This window comes from Sturnus vulgaris, chromosome 5 (assembly GCF_052056855.1).
Source record: "Sturnus vulgaris isolate bStuVul1 chromosome 5, bStuVul1.hap1, whole genome shotgun sequence".
In the NCBI taxonomy this organism is placed as follows: domain Eukaryota; kingdom Metazoa; phylum Chordata; class Aves; order Passeriformes; family Sturnidae; genus Sturnus; species Sturnus vulgaris.
This window is the reverse complement of record NC_142247.1, coordinates 37,707,032-37,729,352: the sequence shown is the minus strand read 5'-3', so window position 1 is coordinate 37,729,352 and position 22,321 is coordinate 37,707,032. Positions and strand designations below refer to the sequence as shown.

Genomic DNA, 22,321 nt, shown 5'->3' with positions numbered 1-22,321 from the left:
GTTTCCCTCTGTTGACATACATTTTTCTGTTAAGTGCATGCACCAAAATTTTTCTTTTTAAAACAGCTGAGACTTTGCATGGTGTAAAAACAGTTGTAGTCAGGGTGCATATTCATTTAAAGTGTGCTAAGGGTTTTGTAGTCTGAAAGAGAATCTGCATTGTTACTTCAAAACCATCAAAAACCATCATAAATGTTTACTATTTGAATTCACCAGATAGTAACATTACAATTAAATTATTGTGTAAAGTCAGTTAAATAACAGCAGAAGTTACTGCATTAAGGCCCACTTTACAAGGAAACCAACGACAAGGAAGTGTGAAACACACTAATAGATTATATGCTATAGCAATATATTGCCTTTTTATTGCTTTTCCACAGGCAGCAGATTCATGTGCAGTTATTACTACCTATATTATCTGCTAGTTTTCTATCAAAAAAGATTCAGTCTATTGAATCATTAATCTAATATTTATCATTCTTATTGAAAATCCACTAGTGTTAGCACTGTATAAAATATTGACTTAAATCTACTGGTTTTGCTAAAGATTAAAAACATATTAACCTGAAAAGCATGGTATTTCTTAGGACATTTTCAAACTACTCATTGTAGATGTTTGAAATGACAATTTTTCTATGTTGTCTGAGGAATGATTTTTTTCTTAAATCTTTGGCATATAGTAAGTGACCAGTACCATGCTGATTTGTCGATGCTGAATGTTCATCCAACACATATTTGAAATTTTGATGTGTATTGCATTAGTTAGTGAATATCAAGAATAACATTTTTGCTCATACATAGAGTGTAAAATGGGATCTTTTGTAGCAGCACACGGCCTGTTTAGAATGATATAACAGGCGCTGAATGTTCACATATCAAACAAAATGCCATCTTTCTGTAGAAAAGAGGTGTCAAAAAGTTTCTTTGTACCTTTAACGCATGTGATTATGTAGTACAAAATGCAGAGTTTGTAAAATTTCTTGAATATACAGGCAAAAAATGAATAATTCAAAACAACTCATAAGTTCTACATTCTATTGTATCTTTTATAACGCAGGCAGAAGATAGCATTGTGTTCCCAGTAGAGCTGAATTTGCACAAGTTACACCTCGGAAAATGCCAGATGGTCTATGGTCTACTTTTGAGAGCTGTCACATATGTAAAGATTTGAAAAAAGAAAGACAGCTGAATGAGAGCAGTGGATCATTAAAGAGAGAGTGAGAGTCCCTGGGTATCACTGTGTTTTAAGAAGCATTGTGTCGTTCTCCATATTACACCTTTTTTTTTTTTTTTTTTTTTTTTTAAGATATACACAACCTTTAAAAAATAAGGTAAAAACATTTCTGTTCTAAACTGAGTGGTTATGATTTAATCTTGGAACTGTCAATTGCTTTTGTTCTTTATGCTAGAATGCGGTCATATGGTTCCTAATTGGTTTCAAGTGTGTTTTAACCATAAGATTCAAGTCTCCCTAGTGCAAAATTATCAATAAAGTTAAAATAAATTTAAATTGAGATAACTAATCCATTTGGGGTTTTATTCCATTTTGATTTGACCTGCGTATCACACGTGAATACTGTAAAGCCAGTCAGCTAAAAAGTTCTATGTTAATGCTAAAAGACTCAAGTAAGAGTACTTTGGGAACAGGATTACTTAATAAAAATTAAAATTCAAAAACCATAGAAAAGCCCCTAAACCCTTAGTAAAAATAATAATAAAAGTAAAAACCTATAACTATTTAGATTTCCAAGACTTTCCATTTATCTACTTTATCCATTAGCTTGACAGAAACACACCTAATTTTGAAGATAGAATTTTGGATATTTTGTCAAGTTAGTGTATTGTAGTAAAGCCCCAAAAATATACAAACAATTTAAATTGTCACCTCAAATTTAACTGGCTTAGAAAAGGTCACAGATGTCAGTTTTATCAACTGACATCCGGACTTAGAGGATTTTTAGAAAAGTCTACTGCTTGTGTTTATTGAGGAAGGTTAACTGTCCCCAGCAATTCTGGTTCATTGGTATAACTGCACTACTCCACAGCAGGGAATCATAGGCAATGCAGGGTGAGGAAACATTACATGAAACATAAAAACCACTATTCTTTAATTACAAAATTTGCATTTAAGTGGGATAATGAAGATAAAACTATGGGGTGCTATGGACATAAACACTTAATTTTAACGAGTAAATTTTAATTTCTGATATTGGCAAAGATTTTTAACTGTGATTAGGTCTACATTGACTATTTTTAAAATGGAAGGAATAACATTTGATTTTTAACAAAATTAATTTTGCACATACGTGGAAGGATAAACTAAATGAAGGGTTCCTGGTAGTATACTTTTAATAATACTTATCCAAATAGGAGAAAATTCCCTAAAAATTTGCTTTGGGACCTTTATGAGAGCTTGGATATGTTAACCAAATATATAGCCATAAGTTTTAGCTTTCATATTTTCCAGATTCCATAGTGCATCAGTATATAACTCTGAGCTTCATAATAAAATTTTAGCAAGTTCTATTCACAGTCTAGTTAGACAAAATAATCCTTTTCCAGACCAAGAACCAAGGACACTGTTACAGCCTCAAGCCCAAAATGTATAAAAACCAGCAAATTGAGAAGAGCAATCTGAGAGGATGGGACTTCATAACCCATGTAATTGGGCAATTAACCCGAATTTGTAACTGGACCAAAACTTATAAAACTCGTGACCAATCATCCATCTTGGGTGTAGTCTGGGCCAGACCCTTGTACTGCCCAAGGTGTATCCTTTGAAGGCATTTTAATAAATACCTATTTTATTCCTTTAACACTGTCTAGCCTCTGTTCTAGGTAGCCTCTCAAGGCATCAATAGCACAAATTCAATTCCAAAGTGAGGAAAGTGCCTTGCTTATGCTTCTGTTCATAGATTTTACAAACACTAATGCAAAATTGAAGGAGAAGCTGTTTCAGCATTGTCAATAAAACAGCCTTTGGGCAGCAGTTAGTTCTTCAGGTCTCAGATAGTGTGCTCCTGTTTTATTGGCTTGGAGGTTTCTGAGCAGTTACTAGTGGTAATGGAAGGGAATGATCTTTGATCTTTGTATTCCCTGTAACATCTTCAGGGAGTCTGAAACATGAATGTTTCTCCCAGCCCTCCTTTTCTTTCCTGCAACAGAAAATTATCACTTTGGTCAAGTCGGTTTAGGCAGGGTTACTCTGACCTAGATAAATGTGAGCAGTCAAGGCTATCTTCTGAAAACATTAGTGGCAGTGACTAAAATATCAAGTGGCAAGAAAAGCGTGAACCAGTTCATATTTAAACTATTTTGAAAAAGAATCCTTTGTTGCCTGTGAGCATAACCAGAACATAAAGTTTAAGATTCTCATGAAGTTTAATCATGACAAGTTTATGATAGTGGACAAAGCAATCTGAGAATGGTGTTAGTGTACTAGATAAAAGGAAGTGTACTAGATAAAAGGAAAGCATTGGGGGTTTGTTAGGCAAATTTAGAACTGAGTCCTTTTAGAGACCATGTTGGTCTGTTTGTCATAGTAGTAGTTGTTGGAAAGTTTGTTAACTGGTACCTGAAGTGATCACTGGAGTTGTTTCTTTTAGAACAAGCTACCTATAATTATCTATATGTATTTTTTACCTTGATACTGTGAAATCATCAGAAAATGGATATGAACCATCTGAAAAGAGAATGAACTGCAGCACTGTTTTTCCTTACTTCTGGCACAAATTTCTTGCCCTTTGGGTATCTAGTAGAATCTGGACTTTTTCTTTGATATAGCATTTTTAAATAGGTGAAGATTGGACTGTCTGAAAACCTCTTTATGTCCAAGCATGATGCAGTAGTGTTTTGATTAGGAAAGGTGATTGGGCTGATGCTTTTTGATTATGAAATCGTGTTGTGTTACTGTGTTTACAGTTTAATTAGCTCTCCCCCACGAAATCTGCATATCTGCATTTTTTTTTTCTAAATAATTATTGTTAAATTGAAACCATTTTTTTAATTACAAAGCTTTACATTAAAAAAACATGCATATTTTCTTTAGTTACAGACTAAAGAATACATAGGAAATCCCTTTTCCATGTTGTTGCAAATATGCTCCTTTATGATACAGAAGCTCAACACAGAATGGACAAGTTTCATGCTTATTCATTAGAATGAGTTTATAACATGTACTCTCAGAGACTTAGCCAAGTCACTGCAGATTCTTACCTTGACCAGGGTTGTTTTTTCCCCTTTGACCATTTTAGTGTTTCCATTAAATCCCTAACTGGTCCATTACAGCCATTTCTAAAATTGTGATTCTGAATTGAAGAATATGGAGGTGGGGACTCTGGTTTGTCACAGCTCTGTGGTGTTTGAATGCAAATTCCTTCTGGTTAGCTCTTCCACAAAATTAGGTTTTGATTGGTTTTATACTTCTCATTAATCCACGATCTTTATGAATTTAAGCTCAAACTTGTTGCTTACCTGGGTATTTGTGCTTTTCTGTAATATACTGGTCTGTGATGGCTGAGTGTCAGGAGACCCCTACCATGTCACTCAGGTTATTTTCTGAAGGCTGGCATGTTGGCTAGCCTGCATCTTAGCCCAGTGATGTGGTCTGTCTGTATGTTTACTCCTACACTTTTTCTCTCATTTGGGTGTATTTCACACATTATTAATTTCATTCCCTCAATAAAAGTTTATCTCAGTTTTGCTGCATTTGTTCCCAGTCTTGACTTTTTCCCTTTCTTCAAATTGCTTGCATTATTCTTTCTGTGTAGTTCACAGAGCCTTGCAAGCCTTTCCTTGCATTGCCAAATGGGGAGTCTAGGCCTCATGCAGATGTGAGGTGCTTTTTGAATATCTAGTAATTATTTTTAATCTAGAGATATTTTGTGCTTTATTGTCTTGATGGGGGAATGTTAACTTGTCTTTTTTTTAGATTAATAAGATTAATAGTCTGGTTTTAAATTAATAAGAGCAAGGAAAGTTGCATTCCCAGTCTAGCCTAAAGTGTTCAATTATCAATTTACAATTTAAATTAACCCTTTCTTTCTTCTACTTTTAAGCACAACCTCAACGTTTGCCTCAGCCAAATCCTTCAGCACTGGAAAGAAGTGAGGAAGAAAGTGGCAAAATCCAAAATGGCCATGTGGGTCTGAGTAATGGAAGTGGAATTCACAGCGGGGTCAAGCATATGCCTGCAGACAACAGAAAGCTTTCGTCTCCTGTTTCAGAAAAAATGCACAGAAAAATTCAGTCCACCTTGTCTGTCAACAGCAACAGCAGCAAGAAGAGTAAAATAAGCTCTGTGTTTTCTCAAAAGCCAGGTACTTCACCAGAAGGTAAGCTGATACTCTTTTTTAAAAAAAGCAAACTGAATAAAGACAAAGCAAACCTCAGTAAAAATTATACAATCAACTGAAAATAATTGAAGAATGTGACTCATACTCCAGAAGCAAATAGAAGTTATTAAGATAAAAGACAAGCTTCTTTCCCAAAGGAAAATATTAAGTATTTGAAGTAAAGGGAAGGAATGGGAGAGTTCTTGCTTTCAAATGTTTGGTCAACATGATCTGATAATGTTTTAGTCTCTGTACTTAGTATCCTGAACTGAGAGAAACTCCTGTCAACATTGTCACACATGCAACAGAAAGAAAAACATTAAAGTAGTACTAGTTCAAAGCATAGTAAATATTTAAATCCAGTAATGGCAAGCTCCGTGAGGGTAGACTTTGCTTTTGAAATGTTCTGTTAGCTGATATCCTGACTAGCTGTGAGGTCTGAAGACTAGATAATAAAACAATGACCTGTGCTTCAGTATTCAGTGTGCCTTATGCTATATTTGGGATGTAGATAATGTGCACAAAAAATCTTCATACACCTGAATAGCTTAAATAAGCAAAAGTAAATAATTTCTTTTTATGTTTTAGCTGTGTCTCTGTGCTCTCACTGCTTGCATTTACACTCATGATTTCCAGAGTTCCTGAGCTTCTCCATCCACTGCCTTCCCATTAGCACTAATATACTCAATGGATTTTTCTTCTGCCTTTAACAGGAAGAGTATAGAGATGCTAGAAATTTTATTGGTTTGAGGCAGGCACAGATGTGACTGGTTAAAAAAACACCTCTAGAGGGAGCGAACAGACACAATTCTTAGAGAAATGGGAGACAGTAGTGTTCAGTGAAATGGGGAAGATTCCCAGCCTAGATGAAAGGATGAGGTGATGAGAAGGACTGCACGTAGTGGCCTGAAGGAAGCCTACTGATGTCACTGATGTGGAGTGACTCCTTTTGGCTTCAACTACTTTGGCCAAACTTACTCAGTGAATCTGTGTAGTGACATCAAGAACAGCTTCAGTCAGACCCTTCCATGGGCTGATCCCCCTTGCTGTTGTTTATTTTCATGTTTATCTTCAAGAATCTACTGTTACTTTTCTGCTGCACTTTTAGTCCTCTAACATTTCTTTCCAGAACCACAACTTCATACTTCCTGTATTCCCTTTTCTGTTACGTGAAATATCCTTATATGGTTCTCCTTAGTGCACTTTGAAAAGACTATATCTTAAGAATCCTAGATCTGTTCATGTGACTGAAACAAAGTGCAGGCCTCTGAATTTTAAGAAATTCAACCTCTGAAAAAAACCCAAAGCTGTTGTTTCAGAGGCAGTGCCTGCCCTGTTCAATTCCATATGCAATTAATTATGGAAAACATTTCCTTTTTTCTTCTAAAATTGCCCTGTAATAAAAACAGTTGTTGGTTTTTTGGTTTGTTTTTTTTTTGTTTGTTTGTTTAATAAGTGAATATGCCAAATTACTAAGTGATTCAGGAGAAAATTAATGATATCTTCAGATTTAGCTTTAAATTCTAATGTCTGATTTTAATATCCAACACAATTGTGTTAGTTGCCTGAAACTGCCATCATAAAATAATTTTATATACAGAAGAAATACCATTATCCTTAAAGACATGTCTGATTAGAATATAAATAAATAGTGTTGTCACATTGTATAACTTGCATTCTTTCAAAGTACAGAAATGCAGGATAGTCCTATTGTCACTAACAGTTTCACAAGTTACCAAATAGCTAAGGTTAAATATAGTCAACATTGTACATCTGGCATTGTAGTGTTCTCCTTCTGAATTGAGAACTTGGATATATGCTTTGAGTAGCTTCTCCCATTCTGCAAATGTCTGCAGCTCTAAATTTTCTGTTACTCAATCCAAGCGAAGCTCTTATTGTGGTCTTATTGTGCAATGATTAAAGTATGTCTGGTGTATTGGAATATGTCCATAAGGGAATATGTGTTTTTAAAAGTGATTTTCTGGTTTTGAAATTTATTTTGCTTTACAGTTCTCTGACAGACATCTTTTATATTTGTGTAAACACATCTGCTTGCACACATGTACAAGCCTTCTGACAGCTTCTTCAGCTTTTCAGTAAGGTATCCTACGGGGCTACATGACAGAACTATAAATATAAGTAGTATTCTTATCAAGCTGTTGCCTTTCAAGAAGTATCACTATATACTTTATTTGTTCTATCATCCCAATTCTTTAGAAGATGCACAATCAGAAAGTCTGGCAACAGTAACTTGAAATATCTAAATTAAAACAAAGAAGAACTCACTATTTAAGGGGAAAATTACTTATTGATAGATAAAAATAATTGTGTTATTACTACAAGTCATGTTAGCCCTCTATGACTACTTCTGAAAGATTGCATTACAAAAACCTGATATAATTAGCCCAGTTACTTGTTTACCGTAATTGCATTTAAATCAGAAATATATGTATATATATGCATATATACTCTTGATAAATACATCTAATTATACTAAGCCAGAGTATTCAGTATCAGTATTCAGTGACTGATGATGGCATAGACATTCTTTCAAAATGGTGTACACAATTTAATTTGAACCTAATTTCTGCAGCTATTCTTTTTGTATAATGAACGTTTTTGTACAAAGAGGCATTTTTCTGAGCAGTTGCCTCTTCTGATTCAATGACATTTCTGTAGAGGCTATTGACACAGCTTACAGGAAGATGGAAAAGATACAAAGCTATTGAAAATTATTTGTGACATTGCTTCACTACTTGGCTTTGCTTTAACTTGTACCATGTTAACCTCATAAACCAGTGGTTACTGCTGAAGAGTTGCTGGGTTTGAATTTACTTGAAGGTGTGTATTTGTATTCAGGCATATATATATAGTGTAATAATATAACTTCTAGGCAGTTTTAAAAATGGTCTTGTGCGGAAAGAGACAAACTGTATTTATTTTGTTCTGTGAGTAATAAATCACCTGAATTTACTCACCTGCTTAGTTTATAGCACCCAGAAAGTTTTAGTAGAAAGAAATAAGGTAAACTTTTACACTTTCAGATATTTCAATTCACTTTAATTTTGCTATTCCTTATGTAGTACTTTGGATTTAATAATCTAATTGCTAGTCTTGTTTGTTTTTAAAATCTGAAAACACACACTGTATTTTTGCTTCATCTGCCATGTCTTCCTCCTTGAGTGTTTTGGTTTGTTGTCAGTCAGGAGACTAACTGAATTAAGTGAAGGAAAGTGGCCAGAGAAAAGAAATAGATTATAAGGATGACAAGTGAAAATTCCGGCTGTCAAGCTGAGTTTAAACTATGGGAAAGACAAAATATTTTTCATTTTTTTCTTATTCCTTCCCAAAAGCCACATTCTTCTTGATTCTTTTTAAAAGAAAAGATATTAATATTTCTGGAGCACCACAGTTGGTTGTAATGCAGTTTGTCCAGGTCTGGTACTTTGCTCTAGAATATTGTATCTGTTGACAGAACTGAAAGCCTGGAGGAGCTTGAAGGAGGATAGACTCAAGAAACATGACGGACTTGCCTCCCCTTCTGCACAGGAACACGTTCTGGCTCATTCTTATTTAAAATGTAGCATGCTTCTTCATATACTGCAGATTTCAGTATATATACTAGAAAGCTAATGAAGTTTAATATTACTTTAGCCTGAGTAGCACATCTTCCTGTGAAAATTGGTACTTTTCCTGTTGGTCTCCAAAGTACTAGGCAGTCCTAACACAAGCTATGAAACCTCCCAGTCTGCCACCCCTCAAAAATTCACCCACCACAGTTAAGAACTCTTTTATTAATTGTTCCAGCTGGAAACTCCAGTTGTACTGTGGTTCACATATTGTGAGCTTTTGGAGCTGAATTTGTGTGGGAAATGCTTCAAAATGTAACAGACATTTTGTAAGCAGTAGTATAAAAGCTTTAAAGACTACTTTTTAAAATGAGTCTGTAGTATATGTGGTCATGTCAGCATTCCAGAATATGCTGGTTAGAAACAATTTCACATCCAGTGAGACTTAGGAGGGTGTGAGTGCACTCACCAGTTCTGCTTTTCCTCTACATCTATTATTAATCCATATTGTCCCTGAAGAAATCTTACTCAGCTCCATAACTTACACTATAAAAAAACAAAGGTATTATGAAATAGTTGGAGAGTCACTCTTGAAAAGCAGTTTTTAAACAGTTTCAGTTCTAAAGATTTTTCAAAGGGACTGGATAGGTTTCAGTGAATATTGGGAATAAAAAAAATTTAGCTCAAAGAAATTTTAATAATATTTTGAATTATTGATGCCAGAGGTGTCACAGTACTTCCAAAATTCTGGTTGGTAAGCCACTAGCAGAGAATTGTTACTGTTTTGTGCCTGTTTGTTATGAACAGTGGAGAAAATCACCTTGGAAACATGCAAAAGCAATTGTAAATGAGTAAAAAGGAAGGCAGAGCATCCATAGGTCTGGTGCAGATCCAGATACAGGCCTGTCCAGAGAAACTTAAAAGGAGTCAGCAATGAGGCAGCAGAACAGTAGATCTAGATGTCAGGAAATGAAGACAGATGAGTAACTGAATACATGCATATGTGTATCAGAGTGGTGGAAGGTAATAATGGCATGCAGAGTTGGAGGAGAAAATGAAAGAATTTGGGGGGGATGGAAGAGGAATTTAATTAAAGGAGTGAAGAGCTAAGGTAGGTGCTTATTATATTCTAGAAACCAAACCAAGTTTTCCTACCAAATCCTTATGAAGCTTGGTGTTATACATTTTTTGAGTCAAAGCAATCATTTTTGAAAAGTTAAGGATGGAGAGAGGGAATACAGGTTTTAATTCATTCTTGACATGAAGCTCTCACTTCTGGTCAAGTTGTTGTCATCTCAGAAATTAGTGTGTTTGGCAGGGAAGTTCCCACAACTCCAGTGATTCAATTATTTGAGTTTAATGTGGTACTTCACTCAAAAGGCTTTAAGCATGCACGATTGCTGTATTCATTTGGAAACAGTAGATTGTTAAACTATGTTGAACAGTTCATGAGTCTGCCTCCTGTATGGGCAGTGAGATCTACTCTGTTCCTTCCTTCCCAGGTTCACTAAACCAGAAAGGCATGAGAAGGCATCTTGTTTGCAATGGGTAGAAAGCCTCTCTTTCAGGAGAGGTCTTTAAGAAGTGTGATAAGGCTAGATGCAGCAGTGAGCTAGAGAAGGAAAGCCTGCACCATGGGGATGAGACTCTGGGGAAGGACAGTCAGTGCAGACTTGCCACCACATTCAAGTTACCATTCATGCTTTCCCAGAAGCAAAGCCTGAACCCTCCTCAGCTTTCTAGACTATGCTTCTTGTGGTTTGAGCTTAGAGATGCAATGAATTATTTCACCCAATATGTGGGTGTTTTTTTAAATAAAGTGTTTAAAATTCAACATTTCAGGGCGCATTTGAATAAGACATCCCTTTCCCCCTCCCCCTTCTTTTTAGTATAATGAAACTTCATCTGTTCTAGATTTTGAATCAAAGCATGGTGGACCCTATTTAAGTCATGCTGCTGACTACATTAATTTATTAGAATATCCCAAGTGATACTGATGGCTTAACTGAAGACAAAGCAAGTCCAACAAATAGCCTTTGTGTTAAGCCAGCGTCTTAAGACCCACTAGGTGCATATACATGGAAAGTAATGAGTAGTTGTCTTAGCATGCTAGCAGACTTCTATTTGAAGTAGGAGTGTTTTACTTTGTTTTTCATAACTTTATATAGGAAAAATGGTTCCCAGGAAACTTTCTTTAGTGTGCATGATTTGCAATAGGATTGTGTTGGGTTTTTTTCCTCTTGACGGACACCAGAGCAGCAGTAATTTTTCTCTTCTAAACCTTTCAGTCATTTGATTGGTATTATTTACTGAAATTCAGTAAGTGTGCATCAATAGCCTAACATTGCAGCATCAATAGCCTAACATTGCAGAAATATCTGTTAGCCATCTCTCGATCTGGCTTTTTTTTTTTTTTGAACATACATACACTTCTGAAATCCATCCTGTAGCATTAAATATTATTTAGGCAGCTACTTGTTAGTATCCTGCAATCTCTTTACTTTAGCCGAAATTTTATTTGGTATGTTTTAGAAATTGGTTCAAAGTGGATTTGTGTCTGAGCATGAAGTGATTAACAGGTGTTTTTGTTAGACAAGGTTGTATCAGAACACAGTTGTCAATCAGGCAGTGGGCAAATAACATTATCATATGGCCAAATGTGTGTTTTTCAAGAATGCATTTTGAAGAGTGATGTGTTTTCACTATGGTTTACATTTTTTCTTTTTGCACAGAAATCTTGAAAGGTAATTTACATGTTTTTTGACAAGAGTAAGTGGAAAATGGGGCCGGTAACAGAAAAAGGGTCTTTTAAATAAGAACATAGTCTACTTAGCACCTAACTTGTCTCAGTATTTGCAGTGGTGAGCAGTGGCAATGGAGGCTTCATGTTCTAAGGAAGTCTTAGGTATTGGAAATTAGCAGATTTCTTAGTATATCTGTATGTTTGAAATGGATCATTTTACTCCTGAGGTTATATCTGTGTTGAGAGTTTAGAATATAAGCTTTGATGAAAGTTTCCATGTGTTCAGTGTGATTTCCCCTTTCAGGCAACATTTTAATTTTCTTGTTCAATAGAGATAATAGTTTTTTACTTTAAACGGTGAAATATCACATATGCTAGGCTTTGTAACTGTGTTTTCCCCTGTCTAAATAAATGTCCGTTTTATCTAGCAATAACCATACTCCATACAACACGTCCATTCATTCTTTCTGCCTTTTCTTATTTTCCTGTGAACATTTTCCTGGGTGCAGTGATTTTTCTCCAGAGAAAGGGGTTGGGTGGCAGAGGCTGCCGGTGAGCGCCGTAGCAGGAGCGATGGGAGGTGTGACAGCGTGTGTGCCGCTGCTCGGGAGTTTTGCTCCTGGCCTCTGGAGCCCTTTAGGAGCCTTGTGCTGGGCTGGTTCCTGGCTGGCGCTGGTGCTCTGGCTGTGGGCTCTCAGTCGCTGCCGCTGTGCGCTCATCCCAGCCGCTGCCAGCCCGCGCTGCCGGGCTGCGGGACGCCTGCAGCACCTGCTGGGGCTTCTGTTCAGGGCTCTGCGGGGGCCCGCAGTAAACCCCTGCTGAAGACCTCAGCTGTCACTTTGATTGTGGGTTTGCCCTTTTTGATTCTCTCTGTGAGACAGCAGAGTGCCTGGAGATTTGTTTTGAGTTGTCTGAACTTGGTGAATATAGTTAGTAAGGAGCTGACCAAGGTCACCATCCTGTAAGTGAGCTTATTTACCGCTGTAGACATGAAAAACTTTTATCATATGCGACCTGCCTGCTTGGTATGAAAGCTTTTTGAGTCAGTTTGTGACAGGTAGGTGTCAAACATTACAAAAGCAGCACATAGCAGCCTGCACATGCATTTCTCTGTGCATTTTTCCATTCACCTTCTGCATTTCTTGTAGTTTTGATGGTTGATAGTTCTCTTAAAAATCTGTTTTTTAAAGAGAGCTGCACCTTTTCATAAAAATGAAGAGGAGATCATGCAAGGGAAATGGAAATAAAATAAATATATATTTCAGTATTTGAAAGAAATTGGGTACCATGGTAATATCTGCATGCAGAAGTTTTAGAAGTAAAAAATGGTGTGCACCTGCAAATGTTTAAAGACATGGACAAACATTAAAATAGTTTTATTGTCGATATTGTTTCTTTTCCTTAAATGAGCATGGCTGTTATAACTGGAGTAAGTTAGAAGTGGAGCCTTCTGGGCTTTTATAACAGTATGTAAACATTTTGAAGGGATCTTAGGCCCATTTCTTGTCTGGATATTGTCTCTGGTAACATTTAAAACCCATTTAAAGTAGATGTTACATGTACTGTATCCACTCTTTGGTTAAATCAGCACGTGGTTGGGTGTGTGTGTATGATATAAAGCAGTAAAAACTTGAACATGTTTGGTGGAGCTCTATTTGCCTTGGCATGATTTAACAGTTTTGATGAAGTTTCCTAACAAATCTGTGCCTTTTGGGGGTGTGCCAAAGGATTAAGGAAATACCTTCACTTACATCGGTTTTAAAAAATGTCAGATGGGATGACCCTTTTAACTTCAGGTCTAACTTTCATCCCAGACAAAATGAAAAAATAATTAAAGGTAAGCTTGATTATCTGAAAGCTCACCTTTTTCCCCCAAACATTAATTGGTCTAATGAAATGTACTAGCACTGCCTGCAGATCAAGACTGTTGTAATTTATACCATTTAGCATAGCTTATGGGAGCTTGGATCTAGTCAACAAATGTGATATAGTGTTTTGATGAAATGAGAAGCATTTGGTAAAAGAACTAAGGTAAATGTACTAGTTTGGATTTTTTTTTTTAAGTATACCTCTAGACCGTGCTCACACCTCACATCCTCACTTTTATGTAGTGACAGTCGCTAGTGCAGCATTTCTCAATTAAAGAAAAGTGTCATATAAGAATTGAAAGCAATGGAAATTTGAGACTGGTGTGGTGTAGTGTAGAAGTCCTAAGAAAAAGTTTATTTTCGTTAATGATTTGCCTGATTTGTGACGAAACTTCCACAGAGAGGGAAATTGGTTTAATGAAAACTTAAACCTCAAGAAGTTTCAGAGTTAACTTACTATCAACAGCAGTGCATCATGAATGCCAAGGCCAATGGAGTTCTGTCCACAATTAAGACGTGACCCTAATTCTGGATTGTGTTACTATAGCTAATGGGAGAAGAAGAATGAGACCCTCTAATTCTCAAACAAACAAAAAAGCTTAAAGAAATAGTAATTTTAAGCTGGCACCAGTGTCATAACTGGTACTACTCTCTAATTTCTTTATTAGAAAATATTAGAATATACTCAAAGTTTCCAGAAAACACATTGTCAGACCTTAAAATCGTCAAGTTTACAAATACATAAAATATGTTTAGTTCTAGTTGGACTAAAGTATTCCACTTCCCAGTCACCTGGAAAAAAAGAAATCGAATTTTGATGGGGTAAGGTTAAAGAAGGGAAGTTAAATAAAGTCTTTATTCTTAATGTATTAAAAAGTTTTGAAATTTAGAATAATATGTAATTTAAAATAGTCTCCTTGGTCTTATAAGGAGGAAAAAATTACTGGAGTGACTTGTGCAAGCAATGAAATATATTGTAGTGGTCTCCAACATGGTAAGGAAAAACCTGTGGTCATCTCTTTTGAAGCAAGCTTTGTATAGCACCTTCATGGCTGCATTCCACTGATCATAACAGCAGTCGGTTTTAGCTGTATGATGTTGTCTGTGGAACTGACAGGTTGCTGTAGGAATGTAGACACTAGAGAAGGTTGAGTTTTGTGTGCCAGGTAGGTTTGTTATTACTACAAAACACAGTATAACTGTATCTTTTGCTTATAACTTTGTCTGTGGATAAGAAGCCAATAAATAGGGGTCATACATGGAATTTATTCTTCCACCCATTTTATCCAACTGTATTACAGCCCTTTAGAGTCATGATTCTGAATTCAGCAAGTTAGGTAGGACTAGGTAACAGCATGCTTTGTCATGTGTTAAATAATTGCTACCTGGATAGCTATTAAAAGTCAATAACATGAAGAACATAAAAGCATGATTATTTCAGGTTTGTCCTTGAAATGTGGATCAAAGTTTATGTTCATTGTATAAATGAGTCATTGCAAGAATGAAGAGAGGACTAAAGGGTATTTCTACTTTCTGTTAATTGTTTGTGGAGGTTAAGTAAAATTACTATATAAAGATTTTTTGAATCGAATATTAGGTTTGTCAGCTGGGGAGAAGGAAATAAAAATAAGGAGTAGGTAAATAAATCCTTTTAGTGTTTCAGTCCATGAAGAAGAGATGGAAAATGTACCCTCTACAGAGTTTCCGTAATAATACTAGTGGCCAAATTTTCTTATTGTGTCTTGGATGATTTTTCATAGGTTTTTACCTTTGAAATATGTTTATTTAAATCAACACGGCATCTTCTTGTAAGTCTTTATTTGGTGAGTTTTTTAGATTAGGAGAGAAAAGTTCTTTTGTGTGTCCAGAAAATGCTTAAATGCTTTCTGAGTATAGTCTCTGTTTTTTAACCTTTGAACTCTGTTCCTTGCCCATCAACAGAAACATAATGTCTGTGAATGTGTATTTCTCTCCCTGCAATTGCACATATCCCTGCTTGAAGCAGGCAAGATTTTTTGAACATCTTGTTTACAATATATATACACACAAAGTTTCATTATGGTGTACTAAAAAAAAACTAACAACAACAGAACAACAGCAGAACAACATTTGTTCGTTTGATGTATTAGCTTCTTCAGGCTGTATTTTAAAGATGCAATATGCTGAAACCTTAGTTCCTCAAATATGAAGGTTTCTTAGATAGACCTCTTGGCTTCTTTATCTTTTTCCTTCATATTAAAAGAAAATCTGAAAGGAGATTTTACCTGAGCATATTTAACACCATCTCCATGACAACCAGCTAATTAATCGCTATCAGTCTGGCTTTGGTCTTCTTCAGTGAACTGATACTCTCCAGCTTTTTTTCACATATCTTCTGTGTTTTCTATGAAGGTCATTTATTTAGTGACATTATGTCTTTGGGAATAGAAGCCTTTTACTACAAGAAACAATTTTCTTTAGAGCACGTTAAATGTACCTGTGATTTCCTCTGTCTTTCTTCCTGTGCAGTAGTAGGGAGATTTTAAGGATAGGGTTTTGAGGATTTTTCCCTCTTCTTGCTTTTTCTGAAATTTCCATTTTTTCCTTTTGGGCATAAGCGTTCAGTAGTACATTATGACCGTGGCCACACTGCAGTACAGAAATGTCCAAGCTAAGTTTGCATTTAAAGAGTGTAGGAAGTAGGAGTGTGCCAAGGGTTCAAGTAGTTCCTTTGCTTCTTGGGATAGATTTGGCTGGTCTGTGTCTGTTGTTGCATTGTGCTAAGTATTCTTGCTTGCTTGTAAGTCACCGCCACACTAACATGCAGTCAGAGTTTCTGCAATGTTAGAGGTATTTGGAATCAATCAACATACTTGTCATGGCTACTGCACAACTTTTTACATTTATAAATTTGGTTACAAGGCCTGATAATAGTATTACTGTTGCAAGTAATTGCAAATTTTCCCCTATGACAGCAGTCTTCAGCCTGTGAACTGTAAGAACATAATGTCTATAGAACATAATGTCTGTAGGTGCTCAGAGCAGTCGTCCATATAGCTCAATGTCCTGTCATTCCTAACAGTCTCTCTCATAGAGGATACTTGTGTTAGACTGTAGGGGCAAGAGATAGGGTGAGGCCGTGCAGGATACTTTCCCCAGAACATTTTTCCAGTCTCCACCTGTCTGTGGCTAAAGAATTCAAAGTTTGCGCAGTAAAAAGAACGAAAGCTGAGCCCAGGAAAGAAAAGTATTTCTCCATCCTGAACACATCCTGTATTTTTAAGTTTTTGTTTTGTTTCTGAATGGCCATTCACTGCCTCTTACAAATTAAATATGTTTATATGTATAAATCTATACATATTATGTAAAATTAAGTATATCCGTCATTCCTGTAGTCTCCTTTTCACTGTTTACATGTTTACTTCCAATCCTTGTTTTCCTGTCATATCTCATGGATGTATTATTGTTTGAAGTTATTCCATATATTTACTTTTCAAGTGCCTTATTTTTTGCAGGCAGTTTGTGGGACACCTTAATCATCTATATAATTTAGTAGTATTCTAAAAGCTGGATATTTATGTTCAGGTGTAGTTAAGAACTCTTGAAGATTGAAGCAGTACATTAAAATAATTGCCAGTTGATTTGTGTTGAAAAGCAATGGAAAAATCTGTATTTTGACTGAATATTTTACATATTGTTGAAAATGAGAAATGCATATAACATGCTGTTAAACTGATTTTAACATGTGCAAAAAACTATAAAGAAAACAACAATGTTTAGTCAACTCCTTTATTTTTCTTCACATACATCAAGCAAACAAAACAGTTTCAGAAGGGTGAGATGAACTGGGAAGGGCTGGAAATAATTTTAGGTAGTTTCCTTCATTAGTTGTTTCTTTATTTTTTTTTATCAGTTTGTGTAAGAATGTATAACTGAAGATAATAGATATGGATCTTTTACATAATAAATTACTAAGGAGATTGATCTAAGCAGCTCTGAGCAGTTTAGTACTTGGGATTTGTATGAAGTGAAGTGGGGACAGGAAACTTGCACAGAGTGGGAGATGAGTTGAGCTGCAGAAGTGACCATGAAGATGGGAAGCACTTTTTTTGTGGTAGATTATGTCTACTCTGAACCATTTTCATTCAGCTACTTATTTGACATTGTAATATATCTGGATTTAGAATGACATATTAATGGTTTTCTCTTTTCTTCTTTGCCTTTTTTTTTTTTTTTACTGTTTTGTTTGTTTTGTTTGTTCCTGACATGCTACTGAACTATTACATATGAAGATTGCTGTGTTCACTGTATCCTAGCTTGCTTGTTCTGTGAATTTCTCACCCTCTGTAACATTGTTCTGGGACAAGCATCCTGTGGCATCTGCACGTCGGAAGCCTGCTGCTGCTGCTGCGGGGATGAGATGGGGGATGACTGTAACTGCCCGTGCGATATGGACTGTGGCATAATGGACGCGTGTTGTGAATCCTCAGATTGCTTGGAGATCTGCATGGAATGCTGTGGGATCTGCTTCCCTTCGTGAAATATTTAACCCTTTCTATTTTATTCTCTATAAAACTGGAGAGCTTTTCTTTAAATACATTTGAAGAAAGACAAGGTAAGATTTTCACACTTGCACTGTTAATTCCCTATATATAAATATTTTTTTAAAATAGTAATCCTCAAATCTGTACTCTAACACAAACTGTATAGTTTTGTATGTGAAACTAGAGCTACATTCCAGCTTCCTTTTGGCTTTGCAAATGGAAGAGTTTATTGAAAGTGAATTATAGGCCTGATACTGCAGGCCATATGAAGGCAAAATTGCCATTTGAATTGAGTGATAGGTTTTGGTCAGAGAACAGACTGCAAGGCAAAGCCTTAAGTATTTGCCTTTACCTACTTTAATGTTTAAACACTCAAATGCTTCCATGCATAACATGCCTTTACAGGCATACTGAAAATCAAAATATTTTTATTTCTCTCTCTTTGGGTTGAAAGCAACTTTGCTCTGTTGTTTTAAACTTAATTTACAAGCCAGCATCAGAAATCTACCCTTGGTTTTGCTACAGTGATCATGTTGGCAATATGTCTTTTGTTTTGAATATCTCATTGATTAGAGAGAAATTCCATTGCTGAGCTTATCTGACAATCTGCAGTCAAATATAAGTTTTGCCCTGGACTAGAAGAGTACCAGGATCTCTTTGTCATGAATGAAGAAAGAATAGAGACCTTATAATTTTAGTTCAGTACAATAATTACTTGAAATGCTTTGTCTTAGAAAGAGACTTTGGAAATCTGTGTAGACATGAAATATATCCTTAGAGTAACAAATTAATAGACTAACAATACTTCAAAAATTGGCTATAAGAGGAAAATTATTAGAAATTAACTCAAGAATCTAAACCAGTTCATGAAGTGGCCTGGTCAGTGTTTGTGGCATTAGAGCCTGTGTCATATAACTGAATATTTATTTCTTTGCAGTGTAAGAAAGATCTACAGAGGGTAGCAGAATTTATATAGGGTATAAAAGTAAATTAAAACTGACTTGATCAAGGAATTCTGTCATCAAATGCAAAAAGCAAGTGAAAAATGTTTATTTTCTGATACATTTTAAATGTTATTTTTAAATAACTGTGTAAGAAAAGATAATTTTTAAAATATATGCTTTAAAAATAAAAAAAAGATTGGTATTTAAAATGTTTGAAAAATACAGTTAGGATCTGTTGGACCTAACTGTATATTCCCTATTACACCATTAAGGCTTTCCAAGAAGTATGTCTTTTATAATTGTGATTGTGAAACACATAAAGAGGTTTATGGTATTCCCAGATTTAGGGTATCAAAGTACCCATTTTCTTTATAATCTGGTAATTTCTCCCCTCCATGTCTGTAGCTCATGAACTTTCCTGTGTAAACCACCCATACATCTTGATCTCACAAACTTTCCTGTTTACACTACAGATATTCCAAGTGTAGAGTGTAGATTTCTTAAATTCAGTCCTTGTTACAAGAATCATCAATAGCCAATAGCACGTGTGTTGAGTGAATTGGCCATAAATGTCTATTTCTACTATAGTGAATTCAGTTTATACAAATGTGACGAGCTAAAGATCATAGGAGTGTGAAGCTAAGTCGACAAATGGTCTGATATTAACCAAAGCTTCTTCTTGTGAACACTGACTAGTAGTGCCTACTACTGCAAGTTATCACTGAAGCCGAATCCTTAACTATACTAGGGAGCTGGGAAGTGTTACGTTTTGCCTTAGCGTATGCAATAGTGTGGTATATTCTCATGTAATGCAGATTCACCCTCAGAGGGTTTCCTAATCTGTTTTTGATAGTTGCTACAAGTATTATTCTTATTTTGGGTTTGTTTTTTTTTTCCCTGTGTACTGGGCCAGATTCTGATCTTTATTGTGTAAACGAAGTGCATTTCCATTTCATGTCAGAATTTTCTATTGGTTAAATTCCAGTTAGAGAGCACAAAAATATTATGGTAATAGGCAGGCTAATAAGGAATAATATAGTTAAACTGATAAATCCCCAGTGCTCAGAATCAGGCTCATGGGGCTCAATTATGACTCCTAAAAGGCTGAACCACATTGGGAAGGGGGGAAGAGGTGCCTTGGTTGAGTGGCATTGCCTGGAGGCATTTTGTCTTTGTAAGGCATAATGCCTCTGGGGAAATTGGGGGCATCACAGTGAGCATTGGGACTCAATGCACCTTGGAAAAAGTCTAGACAGTACTTTGTCCATTGTAGGTCTGTGGTTGACACCGTGGTTGTGGTAACATGTTCTCTGGGGCTAGACAGCACCATGAACTATCTTTCCTCATGTCCTTCTGGTCACAGAGAGGTGAATTATGGCTATTTCTTGTCTGATTGTGCTTTCGGGACAGGGAAGGGGACTTCCAGTCTCTTGTCCTGCCCCGATATCCATGCCCTGCTGGAGCAGTTCCAGTTCTGTGCATGGAAAATTCACATTTGTGTATCATGCTTTTAGTGAATGCTAGATCTTACTAAAAATTATTTTTACAGGTTGATACGGTTTAAAAAAAAAATACCTATCTGGAGAGCTCTTTTCTGTAAAAGTTATCTATAGAATTTGCCCTGCACAAACCTTGTTTCTACTTACTGGAACTTAGTGGGTTTTTGATTTATTGAAATTATGAAAACAATAATTACAAGAATTTTGTTCATGCATATGTGTATATACTTTTTCTCACACACATGGACATACACAGATATGTCTTTTCCCACTGTATTTGTGAAATACTAGGAAGTGAAAATAGTGTTACTAACTTCATAATGATTAGAAGTATCATAGTATTACAGACAATTGAAAAAATTAAAAGTTGTGTATTTTGTTTGACATTTAAATGTAATCTGCTACTGTTTGTCATAGAGATATTAGCACTTTTGAAAAATGTATCTTTGTAGCAGAGAATATTAGCATGTAGTTTAAGCAATTCCTTTCTATATTTATATCCTTAAATTCTGTTTTGTAATTTTCACTCTATAATCTTATAAGCACCTTGTGTAATAAAAAAAAAGCAAAATTAGAAGTCAAATGTGAAAATAGAATTTAAATAAAATGAAAACCTTAGAACTGAATTGTCTATTTTATGATAGTTCTTGTGAACTTGTACAGTGTTTCAGTTTATAGTTCTGCAAACTGGCCCATTTGAAAAACATGCTGTTTGTATTTTGTATCAATTGGAAGTGCTATTTGCAAACACTATTTTGAAATAAAGATCTTTATTTTGAAACTTTTGGATGTCACCTTCTTCTAGTCTTGCCTTGTTACTCCTCTGAAGAATAATTTAATCTCTTTTTGTGTTTTTCCTTCTGCTTTAACCCGTCTGAAAGGTGTTAGCCTTTGGGTGACCTGCACAGAGAGTGAAGTCTTACAGGTGGAGCTCAGCCAACTCAGGCACTAGAAGCTGTGCTAGCATGAACCTCCAGCAGTAAAAAAGTTTGTAATTAAGAGGGAAAATTCATTCCTTGATTAAATTGGATTAATTAGATGAAATTCCAGTAATGATTAAATTTTATCAAAATGAAAGTTATTTTAATACATCCACAGCAAGTCTTCAGTTTACGAAAAACAAGCTGAACCAAGAGGGCAATTAGTTCTTAGTATTCATATGATTTTTTTTCATCTATACCCCTGTAGAAGGTTAAAAAAAATTGCTTCTCTGGCCATTGCAGAGGAAGGATGATAAAACTGGCAGAAATTGTGTTTGAGTGTGTGTCATGAAGTCTTGAGTTGAGACTGTGCACCAAAATAATCGCTTTAGTAAAAGAACTGATAAACACAGATAAATAACATCATTTGACATCTATTTTAGTTGGTTTACCAGTATCCATAATACATAAGATTCCTAGAGAAAAATGGCTCCTGTGAAGAAGGATCAGGAACATTCAGGAGCTTTTGGATTGAATAATGGCTTTATTTTAGTCGTAGTTCTCATGTAAAGAACTGTGTGTTGACTTAGATGAATCACTGATTTTGTAATATTCTAAATGAGAAGCTTCTGAACTCATCACACACTTAGGCTTTTTTTTTCACATTATGCAACAATGGTTGCAATATTTGATGTATGTTCTTGGAAAGCAGTGCCAATTTTATTGATGAACCTCCATTATAAAGCTTTTATTGTCTCCAGTCTTGTAACTTTCTGAAAGGTAAGAGATCATAGAATGAATGATGTATCTGAAATCTTACTCTTGGCCCCAAAATTGAGTTAAATATTAGAGAAATATCTCCCTAGTGTCTTGTCTTAGTCTGTGAGTGCATACACCGTGTACTGGAAAACTCCACATTGTG

General features: G+C 35.5%; 1 protein-coding gene across 3 annotated transcripts in view; it reads left to right on the top strand.

The window, feature by feature from the left end:
* The window catches only part of MDFIC (MyoD family inhibitor domain containing), a 52,209-nt gene extending 30,949 nt beyond the window's left edge, over positions 1-21,260 (top strand). For all 3 annotated transcript variants that reach the window (XM_014887992.2, XM_088165472.1, XM_088165473.1), the window contains exons 4-5: positions 5,058-5,333; positions 17,785-21,260. In XM_014887992.2, the coding sequence (XP_014743478.1) occupies positions 5,058-5,333; positions 17,785-18,032 (524 nt within the window). In that variant the 3' untranslated portion in view covers positions 18,033-21,260. The remainder of the gene's footprint in view (positions 1-5,057; positions 5,334-17,784) is intronic.
* Positions 21,261-22,321: the final 1,061 nt, after the last annotated feature.